General features: G+C 36.3%; 1 protein-coding gene across 1 annotated transcript in view; it reads right to left on the bottom strand.

Moving 5' to 3' along the window:
• Positions 1-13,644, bottom strand: part of ANTXR2 (ANTXR cell adhesion molecule 2) — a 149,702-nt gene that overhangs the window by 86,683 nt on the left and 49,375 nt on the right. Inside the window, exon 11 of the mRNA XM_042936106.1 lies at positions 3,991-4,069. Within this exon, the coding sequence (XP_042792040.1) occupies positions 3,991-4,069 (79 nt within the window). The remainder of the gene's footprint in view (positions 1-3,990; positions 4,070-13,644) is intronic.

Raw genomic sequence — 13,644 nt, 5'->3', positions numbered from 1 at the left:
TCTCTCCCCTATTGCAATAGTCTTTTTTTTTTTTTAAGATTTTATTTTATTTTATTTTATTTTTTTAATGTTTACTTATTTTTGAGAGAGAGAGAGAGACAGAGCTCAAGAGGGGAAGGGCCAGAGAGAGAGGGAGACACAGAATCTGAAGCAGGCTCCAGGCTCTGAGCTGTCAGCACAGAGCCCAATGTGGGGCTCGAACTCACGAACCGTGAGATCATGACCTGAGCCGAAGTCGGATGCTTAACCGACTGAGCCACCCAGGCACCCCAAGATTTTATTTTTTAAGTAATCTCTATACCCAATGTGGGGCTTGAACCCACAACCCCAAGATCAAGAGTCACATGCTCCAGTCAGGCACCCTTATAATAACCTTGAATAAGGTCTTCCTTACCTGTTTAATGTTGTTGAGTGCAGTTTTTCTTTATTGCTACATATTTCTCCCATTCCAAGGAAGAAAGGAGAGCCAGGAGGGAAGAGAGAGGGAAGGAGAGAATAAAAAACGAACGAAGGGCTGATCCAACAAATTATTACAGTTATCCTTTCTTCAGTTAAAGGATATTGCAAAATTAAAGTGGCAGAAAGAACAATTTCAGAATAAAAGAATTCTTTCAAGTTGAATAAATCTAGCATTATGAAAAATATAATCCATCTTCTTTTCTTTTTTCATTTCAGCACTGACTTCTGTGCACTGGGGTTTAGGAACCACAGACCTATGGGATGAACTCTAAACTCCACCTGGTTGTTTTCTTCTTTGAGGCTACTGATAATCTGGTCTAAATTTTCTATTTTCAAGTTTCCTTCCCATCTTCACTCCAATCAAATACATCCACCCTCAATTTCATTTTTCTCTTCATCTGTAATCTGCTTTTCCCTCCTTTCTTCTTGCCTAGGTCCTGCTTTCCTTTCAGGACCCAGTTTATCCTGATTCCTCCATGAATACAAAACCTTTCTCAAAAACAAACTGGTGGTTGCCAAAGGGGAGGGATTTGGGGGTATGGATGAAACTGGTGAAGGGGATTAAGAAGTACCATCTTCCAGTTATAAAACACATGAAACACAGGGATATAACGTACAGCACAGGGAACACAGTCAGTAATATGGTAACAACTCTGTATAGTGACAGATGGTAACTACACTTATGGCGGTCACCATTTCGAAATGTACGTAAATATCAAATCAGCCAGAAACTAATACAATACTGCATGTCAACTATTCTCCAAATTAAAGCAAAACAAAACCTTTCTCTGGTGCTCTTTCTCTTCTTGCTCTAACCTCTTGAAAGTCACTTTCTTTTTCTTTGTTCAGTAAAAATCATGTGGAATTTCATTGACTACTTCACTCTATACAGTGCCCAAATGTGTACTTTCAACCCAGACCTCTCTCTGGAATTCCCGACTTGTATATTCAACTGCTTTATGATATTTCCACTGAAATGGCTGTATAGACATCTTTCTCTCAACATTTCCAAAACAAAAGAAGTCCTCATCTTCTTCCAAACACTGCTCTACCTGATGACAACACGTTCTTCTAGTCCCTCATGTGAAAACACTTAGAATTATTGTGGGGGTGCTTGGGTGGCTCAGTAGGTTGGGCATCCGACTTTGGCTCAGGTCATGATCTCACCGTCCGTGGGTTCGAGCCCCGCATCGGGTTCTGTGTTGACAGCTCGGAGCCTGGAGCTTGCTTCCGATTCTGTGTCTCCCTCTCTCTCTGACCCTCCCCCACTCAAGCTCTGTCTCTGTCTCTCTCAAATATAAATAAACATTAAAAAATTTTTTTAAATAAAAAATAAAGAATTACTGTGAATGTCCTTCTCTCACACCCACATCTACTCTGTCTAGGCATCCCATAGGTTCCACCTTTACACAGATGTATTCAAATCCAATCACTTCTCACCATCTCACATTTAGTGGAGCCATTCTCCCCTCTCCTAGATTACTGAATTCGGCAAGGAATTAGTCTCTGTATTTCCACACTTGCCCCTCTCTGCAAAATCTATTTATACACAGTAGCCAGAATGATCCTTTCAAAGTATTAAGTCATATCATGTCACCTTACAATGGCTCCCCAATTCACTCAGGAGAAAAACTCACGTCCTTAATATGACTTACAAAACCCTATACAATCAGTCCCCTTCCCCCCCCCCCCATTCTCTCCTACTCTTCTTGAGACTCCTGCTCTCCCAGGATACCTCCATTCCATCCCACTGGCCACCTTGCTTTGCTTTAAACTTGTCAGACAGAATGACCCTTTAGGCTTTGTTCTAACTGCTCCTGCTGCATAAAACACTCTTCCCTTGGGTGGTCTTCAGGGTTCACGTTCACACCTTCCTCAAGTCTTTATTCATATCTCACGTTTGCAACAAAAATTACTTTGATCCCTTACTTAATATTACAACTTGCACCTTCACTCTCTCCATCTCTGACACAACCGATGTCACTCTTTCTAAAATCACCTTACTCTTAAACTACCTTGAGTCACAATGTGCTCTCCTGAGAACCGGAAAGACCTAGAAGACTCCCTTAAAAGTACATGACTTGTAAATTCAAAAATGAGTCATTTAACCTCAGCTTCCCTGTACACCAAAATTGTGAGTGCCTATGGGACACAAGTCTTTGTATCCTATACAAGGATGAGAAAAGATGGCTAGAGGAACAGAATAAGAGGAAGGACGGAGAAAGAGTATCATTTAGTGAGCTAATCACTGAGAAACTACGTAATTTGTAATCTAACCACATCCTGAGAGATAAGAAAACTTGCAAATTGCAACATGAATTGCAAATGAAGAGAGAAAAAAAAACCTAGATATTTTCAAACAGAGACAGGTGTTGATAAAGAGTTATCCAGAAAATTTAGTAGTGGCCCAAGGTCCTTATGGATGTTTGTTTTCCTTGCAATGTTTTCTTACAGTGAGAAAGACAACTGTCTCTATACAGATAATATTGAGTTACTTTGTTTTTTGAAGGAAGGGGCACCTAGGTGGCTCAGTCAGTTAAGCATCTGACTCCTGATTTAGGCTCAGGTCATAATCTCATGGTTTGTGGATTCAAGTCCTCTGCCCTGGCAACGTGGAGCCTGCTTGGGATTCTCTCCCTCTCTCTCTGTCCCGTTCCTGCTCTCTCTCCCCCTCTTTCCCAAAATAAATAAAAATAAAAACATTTCTTTAAAAATGAAGATCAAAATATAAAACCATGCAACCATGAGATGTGAGAAAATGTTTTGGTTTGTAATTTTGGTATTTTGAACAGCAAGAATTTGGGGTTTCTTGCTTTGATTACTGTAGTTTTTACAAAGATAATATACTCATAAAAATAATAGCCATGTGATCAGTCCCTTTTAGTGCTTTCTGTTTTCATGTTCAACTGAATATGAAAACTTTCCATGAACCCTAAAAAGTTCCTACAAGGAAAACACTATCTTAACAACAAAGTTTACATTTGACATTATTGCATCTTAGGTAATACAAATCAATCATCTCAACTAAAATAGAGTTTCAAACTTAAGATATAGCAAACTATTGAAATCAAATTATTTACTCATGTTAGAAAGCACCAACATTTAAAAGGGACAAAAATATGAGCTCACCATTAAAATACACTCATAATTTCAAAAACGTGATCAATGTCTTAGACACAATAACCCAACCTTCATAACACAAAAAAAAAAATTATTCCATTTTGATAATTAATGTTTCAATAAAAATGTTTCATTTGAAAATCATTCTCCTACCTTATTTTGATTTTAAATGACTTCTGAATTTTATGAATATCAGAACAAAACTTATCCTATCTTAAAATCTCTTTTTAATGAGACTAAAGGAAAAAAACAGAATCTAGAATGAATTCTATACAAAGTTTTCCTTGTGGTGCTCTCCAGTGCCATTGTTGGCATCTTCCTTATTATAATATGCAACAGCACTCAGAATCTGTAAATTATTTCTGGATGGAATCATTTTTAAAAAGTAACCTTATGCAACTTTTTACTTACACATTCTGTGGCTGTGACTATCAATGAGCTTGAGATAACAGATTTTCCTCCATTAAAGCTCACTGAAACATCAAGAGTTCTGAAAGAAAATGAAAGAAACAATAATTAAAAATAAATTAAAAACGAGAGGATTGTGGGAGATTTTTATTTCTGCATATAATTCAAAACAAGCAAGAATGTTTACTTTTGATCAGTTATCCCAACTTTTTTCTTTCTTAGCTCCAGTCATTACTTAGTAGCCAGAGGCAAATTCCTTAAATGATCTAATTGTTCCTAAAAGAAAGATTAACATAAATAGTAACATTAAAAAATTCCTTGAGAGAAATGCTGAGGCTGTCTTCCCAATACTCTAAAAAGAATTAAAAAAAAAAAAAACCCACTAGATCCTATATACCATATTTCCCCTGTCTTCAGACATTACTACCATCACAAGATTATTAAGAATAAAAAATTGGAGGGGTACGTGGGTGGCTCAGTAGGTTAAGTGTCTGACTTCTGCTCAGGTCATGATCTCATGGTTTGTGGGTTTGAGCCGCACATCGAGCTGTCAGCTGAGAGCTTGGAGCCTGCTTTGGTTTCTGTGTCTCCCTCTCTCTCTGTTCCTGCCCTACTTGCGCTCTGTCTCTCTGTCAAAAATAAACATTAAAAAAAAATTCTTAAAAAATAGATAGGTAAATAAATAAATAATTGGAAATAATAAACCATTCAAGGTTAAAATATGGAGAAAGTGATAATACAGGAGAGAGAAACTGAAGAAACACAAGAATGCAATGTCCATGTAGGTATTTGTTGTAGACGATCCTAGGACATCAAAATATCTTGACAAAGGTACAAGAAGAAAGAATAATTTCTTTTTTTCATGGCTAAGATACATCAGAATTAGAATACAGCTCTTACTTTGGAAACATGATTTCAAATTTGAAGATAATTAATAATAGTTAAAATTACATTAATTCAGATTCTAGTAATTATTTGTGATCAGCCAGCCAGGAGTTGGTAACTTTCTAAAAAATAGGTCTAAGATATCAAAAGGGGAAAAAATGACAAGGGGATTTTAAAATATTAAGGAAACAGCCCTTTTCCAAAATAGTTTACACAGTATATTATCCTATAATAATTGGAATGCCAACATTTCAAAGCTATCCATTCATTAAAGCAGAAAGTAGTAGATAACATTTTGGTAATCTAACTTCTATACAGTGCCATGCTCCCATTCCCCGAAAATATTCTAAATTCCAAGAATTAATAGCTAAAAACTTTGCCTGAATTACTCTGAATCAACAAAATGTTATATTTTGAAGTTTTCTTCTCTATTCCTTGAATTGAAAGCCAAATTCACTACTACTTACAAAGAATTCTGATAAAAGAGAAGCAATCTTAAACCAATGGTAAAATTTCAATTACGATGCCAGAGATGGGGGATGAGAAATATTATTTAGCCCCTGCTATGAGCCAGATACCCAGCCTAGGCGTTTTATGAACATCATCTCATTCATCTTCACAACAGCCCTTAAAGAAAGCAGCAGTTTCACAGTTGTGCAGATGGGGTACGTCAGGCCCAGAAATGCTAATTACCTTGCCTAAAGTGGTAAAGCTAGGGTTCTAACTAATCTTGAAGTCTTTCCATCAGACCACGCAAGCTTGTTGAAATCAGAGTCCTTAGTGTGTTTCTTTTCTCACTGTGATATTTAGTTTGGATTCACACAGGAACAAGAGACACCAGGAAAGATACTCCTAGCAGACCTGAAGCTGAACTCTTCTTCAAAAATCAGTAATACTTCTGTTCAAAATATTTCTTTAAATTATTCCCTTCAAAATACTTTGTTAAAAAAAAAAGGTTTAGCTATATCCAGAAAAGAATGAGAACTTAAGATATTTATATCAACTTGTTTGAACTTTTGAACTAGTTCAACACAGAATGCCAAGTGGTTTATTTAAGAAAGAAAACTTAAACCCAATTGCTTATTCTGCAGAACCAAGTGCCTTGTTTTATTTACTTTTTTTGAAGACTAAGCAGAGTTGAATCCAAAAATAATCTTTCCTAGTTCCCAATTCCTCTACTTTGAAACGTACCAGCAAGCATATGACATGGTAAGTATGGTTTTAGTTTGGGGGAAGGGACTATCTGATTCACAATAATGTATGATTGTTGCAAATAATCTTACTGATTCAACTTTTATGCGTTCAGCAGATACTGACTGAAGTTGTTTATAACCTGGCACTTAGAACTCACCAGAAATAAACCAGTTCTCTAATTAATGAAGGGAACATTAAAAATTTTGATGCTTCCAGACTGAGAAAAAAAGAAAAAAGGATTTTAATGCTTATCCAAGTGGAATAAGAACAGAAGATCTATTTTACAACAAAGTTCTTTCCTCTAGTAGAAATGCATGCCAACGAGATCTTCTAAGCAGCCAATATAACTGCAGCTATCTCCAAAACTCAGTCTAGTATCATGTGGCTGGTTTCACATAAAACTGAGACAAGTCTCCACAGATGGAAAGGCACCTGATGTTTCTTTCGACATGTGGACTCAACTGAAACAATATGATCTTTACCTTCTTGAGAGCAGAGCATGGCCATCAGCAGCAGCATTGATAACGATGGCATTTATCGAGTCCCTACCACGAGCCAGACACACGGCTCTCCTCTCATTTAATCTTCACAGAGACCCCCTGAGCTAGGCAGCAGCATTTCCTCCACTTCCCAAGAGAGGAAACTGAAGCTTACAAAGGTAACTTGCCCAAACCTTAAACTTCTCTGACTCTGGAGTCAAAGTGCTTCTTTTATTTCTGCCACATACTTCTTTCATCTCTGATAAATATGTGAGAATCTTACATTTAAATTTCTCTCATCGGCAAGAGCTGAGTAACACTCCTCCAGGTTTTTATTACATTCATTTACCATATTGCTCATACTAATACACTTACCATATTGCTCATGGTTAACTAGAATGGCATTTACTAACTGCTAAGATAACACAAAAAACACGCTCTAAAAGTTACTCTTGCATTTAAATGTTGTTGTTTCTTTAGTGAAACGTTTTTGAAATTATTGGTATGATACTGGCACATGAATGATACCTTTGCCCAAAGGTATGCTGCTCCTTTGCATGCAGATTGGTAAAGCCACCTCACCCTCTAACCCAAACCTAATACCCTGACCTTTTGTTGACTCAAAATTCCAATACATATATTTAATGTTTGCCATCTTATTTTATGTCATTTCCATTCGTATCTATGCATTGCTCATTCCTACATAACCCCTACTTCTGGTTAGTGTATTACTAACAGTAGAACCCACACTCACAGTTGATAGACACTTTGTTATGGATGAAAATGTATGAAAGCCATGTTGGTTTTACCTAATTCCACACAGAAGTGAGAGGTGAGGGGAGAGTTCATTTTTCATTTGTCCCAAGAATCAATTAAAATTATAAAAGGGGAGAGGTCTAGCCCACAAGTTGAGAAATCAGGAGTCCTGGGTTTGAAGCCTAGTCCCTGTACTCTCAACCTTGCATTCCTCAATCTGTAAAATGGGGATAATTTTACCGATTTCAGAGTTGTTTGGGGTAAGAGAGCTTGGCAAAATAATAAGCATAAAATACCCAACATAGGATACAGTAGTTATTCTTATATTACTGTAACACTTGACTATTTTTCTAACAGATTATTCAGAATAACAAGGTACTTTTATATAAACCTTTTAGACCCAAGTGAAAATATAACACAGATAGTACAGAAGAATATCTAGCAGCAATAAAATAATTACCTAACACTTTTTGGCTCAAAGAACTTTTCTACTCACTGCCATGTAAAACTACAGATAAATTGTTCAAAAACTGCCTAGTATATAACATCATCCAGGTTCCTGTACAGAAATGTTTCAGTGTTATTTCCTTCCTGTTACAAAACATCATCTGATTAAACCCAACATCATAGCTGTGTTGGGCTGCATGTTTACACCTCAAACGTAAAACTGCACTCTAAATTGGTTTATGAATGTTTGCCAATAAGTTCATGATTCATTTAATCACTCAATCATTCTATTACTAGTTAATTAAACAAATACTTACAAATTGCTACAATAGGCCAAGCTAGGCTGTGCTTGGTAACTGGACTGCAGTAACAAATAAAACACAGTATTACAATGTAAGTGAAAGGAAGCCACATAAACAATTACAATAGAGTGTGACATTAACTAAAAGAGGTATAAGCACAGGAGTACTAGCGGACCTAGTTGTGAGAGATACAACTTGTTCAGCTTTGCCAAGGGGACATCAACAAAGGCTTCCTGCAGGAAGTCACTCAAAGATGAATCCTAAATAATGACCAGGAGATAATAAGGAAAAGAGATTAGAAAAGGATCCACGAAGAAGGAGGCTATTTGATAGGCTGGAAGGTAAGCAAGGCACAGAACAGTCAAGAACTAAAACCATTCAATGTAGCAGCATCACAAGATGTGAGAGTGAGAATATATGGCCTGAGGCTGGAAAAGGGAGTAGGAAAGGATCAGGAAAAAGCCAGGATGCCATCTTTAGACATTTGGAATTAGTCTTAAGAGTTTTTAAATTATGTAGAAATGTTGGCAGAACTGTGTTTTTACAAATATCATTCTTTTTTACAGTGTAGAACGTGGACTGGAAGAGTAGATTCTACAGTAGAAACACCATTTATGGATGTCGTGGTATATTTCACATTAGAGCCAAAGTAGAAATGAACTAAAATAGTGGCAATAAGGGTGGTGTGAAAATGAAAGTTGGGAGATCTTAAGGAGTTAAAATAAAAATGATTGGACATTTAAGATGTTAACGGTGAGGAAGAAGGAAATAGTTAATGATGACTTAACAGTTTCTATCTTGGTGTGAGGTGGGTTGCATACGAAATACAGGAAACAGAGCAGGTGTGAACAGAAGTACCTAGGCTTAACTTGGGAGCGTCAAGTTGAATGGGCCATGAGAAATCCAAGGGAAGCAGTAGACTTTTGCATAATGGATTTTCGGATAGTGCCTTTAGAGCTAAGAAAAAGATCTTGTCTTGAGATTTGGAGCTCCTCAGCAAGAAAAGGAAGCCTTGGAGAAAATGCATTTATGAATCAGTATGCCAACCATGGTGATAACTAAGAGCAAGGGACAGTAAGAAGAGGAGCCTGCAGTGACATCTGAGAAGAAACAGCCAGCTAGGTGAGAATAAAAAGTCATGAAAGACAAAGGGAGAACCTTCTGAGACAGGGATGGCCCACAGTGCCTAATGCAGGGTGGTTAGGGAAGATCAGGCTAAGAACTGAAAACTTCCAACATCCTTTTCTATAAATTGGTTCTACATTGTTCAGAATTTCTCACAAATATCTTAATACACTCTTGGCTCCATCCTTGGAATATATTTTTTTTTTTTCAAAGTAGAAGGATCAGGGTGCCTGGGTGGCTCCTTCCATAGAACATGCAACTCTTGATCTCCAGGTTGTGAGTTCAAACCCCATGTTGGGTCTAGAGCTCATTTAAGCACAAAAAAACAAAAAACAACAACAAAAAAAAACAAAACAAAGTAGAAGGACAGAAGAAACCCAAACAACTCACCATAGCAAAAAAATTGTTTGAAGTACATTTTAATGTTAACTGTTATTCAATTAATAGTGATAAAACTAAATTCATTCCACATGAATTATTAAATAGTATTGTGACATATAATTAAGTAAATAAAATTCAATAAGTCCTAATGGTCACAGTGAGTTTATTTAAAGATGCAGGAGAGTTCCCAAACAGAATAGCTCAGTGCCATATGTTAGAGCTACTTTGATCTAAGAAACTTCACACACCATGAACTATGGTTGACATTTCAATCCATGGTAGCCTATTTGCAAAGTATTCATTTACTACTGACTTCTTGTGTAGCCAATAAAAGATGCCATTTTATGATCCATTAAAAAAGATGAAAAAATTAAATAAAATTATGAAAGGTATTTGCCAGAAGTAATAAATAATTTACCTCCAATTTGCACGTACTGAAAATTAAGCTGGCAACAACTCAAAAAGTTATAAAAATTATGGTGACCTAAGATATTTTGAAATCAAGTGCTACTATTAAATACTCTGCAGAGCTTTTTAAAAGTTAGTTTTGTGCATATAAAGATGAAGAGTCGAAAAATAAGTCTTCATATTTGTGAATAAAGATTTCACTAGATTTCACTTATAGTGATAAGTATATATGTAAATAATGCTTTATCTAAGGATATCTTTTTAACGTGGTTAAAGGGTTCTTGAATAAAATAATTTCTTTTTAAGATATTTCAAAATATGTGTATACTAAAACAAACATTGCACTTGGGAAATTGCTAGATTTCAGAAAGAACAGAAAGCTGTATTCAGAAATGTGCTGGCCATCACACCTGAAGCTGTACTTCAAATGTTTACAGTATTACCCTGAAAATAATCCCTTTCTAACTGTTTTTGCATATTTTAATAAAATAATGAAAAGATACTTGGAAATAATCACTCATTTTTAGTGCCTTTCATCCAAAAAAAGCCAAATCCCCTATTAATAGCAAAAAAAAGTAAAAATAAAATGATAATACAAAATTTAGAAGCAGTATTTAAGAGGATTGAAACACATATCTAAGGATATCTCTATCTCATCATATATCTGTCCATCTTTGAACACTTGTGGTTACCAAAACATTCTCTAAATTGTTAAAGATCTTCTTTGTATTGAGCTGAAATGTGCCTCTCTTTACCTTTCGCTCTTTCCTTCTCCTTTCCTTAGAGCAATAAAGAATAAGTCAGATCTTTCACATGACAGAGCTGATGTTTGAAGACATCTGATATGTCATGCCTGAATCATATTTTAGAGTATTTTCAATTACATCGTATTTAACATTTCCATACTTGGCAACATCTTGTTGGCCACCTCTAGGTGTGCTCCAACTAATTGTTCCTCTTAAAAGACAATTTCCAGAACTAAAAATAATACTTAGGATGGAGCTGAAATAAGGATTAGGTGAACTGATCACATTTATACGTATAATCAGAAAGCAATACACTATGGGAAAGAAAAGATAAAATGCCCCACCACTAGGGTGGGAGATAGAGAAATAAAGAAACAGAGATGGTCCTCAGCCTTAAGCCATCTCACCAAGATTCTAATGTTTACATTCAAAGTAAAGACATAGCTACTGTCCTAGAATCTATGATAAAAATAAATAAATCAAGTGTCATTCCTCATAATGAAAACAAGAGAGAATAAAGGCATTTTTATATCATCTGCTACTAAGATAATGTTATTAGGTATTGTATAGATATATATACACATACATGCATAGGTATATTTTTGAAAAGAAGTGTTCATGTGAGAAGCTGTGTTAAAGGCAGAATTTGTCCAGCCAAGAAAGAGAAGTGGAATGAATCAATTTTATTCCAGGTAAAATGATCATATTGAAAAACTAACAATGTTGAAGAAGAAAATAAAAAGGTTCTATTACCAAGTTAGGCTCTAACCCCAAGGTGGCCACACCATTCATCTGAATGAACCTTCAATATCACATGCCTAAAAATTTCACATACGCTAATGTCCCGCCACTTCTTACTCAAAACACTCTGTCATGTGTCTTCCCACATTGCCTTTTAAGAGAACTAATACTATCAGTTTCATCTGACTTAGATATTTATTTCATATTTGCCAGAAGATTCTGGCCAATGTTTTTGAAAGCACATTTAACTATACCATATGCCTCCTTAAATCATCTCTATCAAACAAGCTGTAGGATAAGGCTCTGGTTCATTCTGTTCTGTTTTTCTTTCTTCACAATGTGTTTATGTATATTTACCCAATTTGTTCTGCTCTTCTTGCCAAATTACAGGTTTGAGGATCTCAACTATTGCAGAACAGCTGTGCTATTGTTGACATCTCACTCAACAAGGGTCAGAGGAGAAGCCCATCCTTCAAGTACTGGGGACACCTGCACTTACACCATAAGGCGAATGCCCTGCGGTGGGGAGGATCCAAAGAACTCCACAGAGTCTTTCCTATTCAGACTTAAAACACTGGTACAAGTGAGCCACTGGCAGAAGTAAACTGCCAACAATCTACAGATTCCTCTCGGTAAGACAATTTGTTTAATCACATGACATTTTAAAATTAAACTGTATCCAATGAAAGAAGTACAGAAGAACGACCTCATTACCACCACCTTTACATTCTTCCCATTTAAATACTAAGCATACAGGGGCACGTGGGTGGCTCAGCCAGTTAAGTGTCCACCTCTTGGTTTCAGCTCAGGTCATGATCTCGTGGTTTCGAGAGTTTGAGCCCCGTGTCAGACTCCACGCTGACAGTGCAGAGCCTGCTTTGGATTCCCTCCTCCCTCTCTCTCTGCCCCTTCCCCACTCACACTGTCTCTGTCTCTCTCCAAATTGATAAATAAACTTAAGTAAAATAAAATAAATATTAAGAATCCATTCAACTCAATCTGGAAATCTATATCAAATAAAAAAATTTAATAAACAGAAATCTCTCTCAAAGAAAGTACTTCAAAGACCCATTTCAATAACACTAACTAATGATAGGCCTGGATAAGATTTGCCCAGACAGTTTTAATGTCTGTTTACTCCACAACATCAATTTCCAAATGCAAAGCTATGGTCCTAGCTCTGCTGCTATATTCTTTGTCCCCATCTGCAAGCAAAGCATCTTCATATTAACCTTTTTACAAACTAACATTCACAAGTGTTTAGGTTTTTTTAAAAGAATAATCCTCAAACAAAAATGGAATTCAGGAAGTAACAGCAAGATGCGAAAGGAACTGATAGAGCAGGTTAATGAGATGAGGCACATGTCCATGGGTCCAGCTCTGAGACTAGGCATCTGGCTTTGAGGCTGTCTATCTAGGGTTACTTCACCAGGGTGTTGTTAATTATTGAAGTGAGAGAACAGGGGGAACCATCACCACATCTGTCACCCTCACACAGGAAAACCCTTCATTCGTTGTTGGGCCAGATGTGTTTATTTGAAACATAGACTAACTAGCTACTTAATGGGTTTGAATTCTTAGCCAAAAGCTAATTAGGCAAACATATTAAGCATCAGTCACCTTACAAGGCTAAACTGTTTCAGTTGTGTTGATTTTTATCCAATCTCATAAGAGAGCTGTCACCTACAGAGGTATCTAAAGAAAAGTCAAGGCAAAGGAAAGGTCCAAATTACTTGCAACATACTTAGAAGAACAATAACGATATCCCCAAGTGCCCAATATACTAACAAATAAAACCTCATGTTTTTTGCCTCAGTAGTATCACGTGCTTGATACCAAAAAGAAAGCAGGAAAGCAAGAGAAAGCAAAAGTAATTATCTAAAATGTCCTTCCCCCCAAATCTCCAGTTCTCTTGTAGGTGAAATATTCATGTCAAAAGCCAAATAAATGATGACTTCTCATGTCTGATATTTATTATGTTCTATATGTTTTTTTTAAATCACATGCCCTGGGTATTTAGTCAATCTACAAATCACTGAAGAATATCAGCAGTCTCTATAGTCTCTTAAAAAAAAAGAGGCAAATTCTAGAGAATACAAACTCAGTGTCTGGGATAAAACAGGCATACTGCATTTTATAACTACTTTGGAGAAGAAGGTAAGATGTCTTCCTTAACCAATCATTGCTATTAAA

Source organism: Panthera leo, chromosome B1 (assembly GCF_018350215.1).
Source record: "Panthera leo isolate Ple1 chromosome B1, P.leo_Ple1_pat1.1, whole genome shotgun sequence".
Taxonomy (NCBI): Eukaryota; Metazoa; Chordata; class Mammalia; order Carnivora; family Felidae; genus Panthera; species Panthera leo.
Note: the sequence above shows the minus strand (reverse complement) of the source record. Positions and strands in the feature narration are given on the sequence as shown.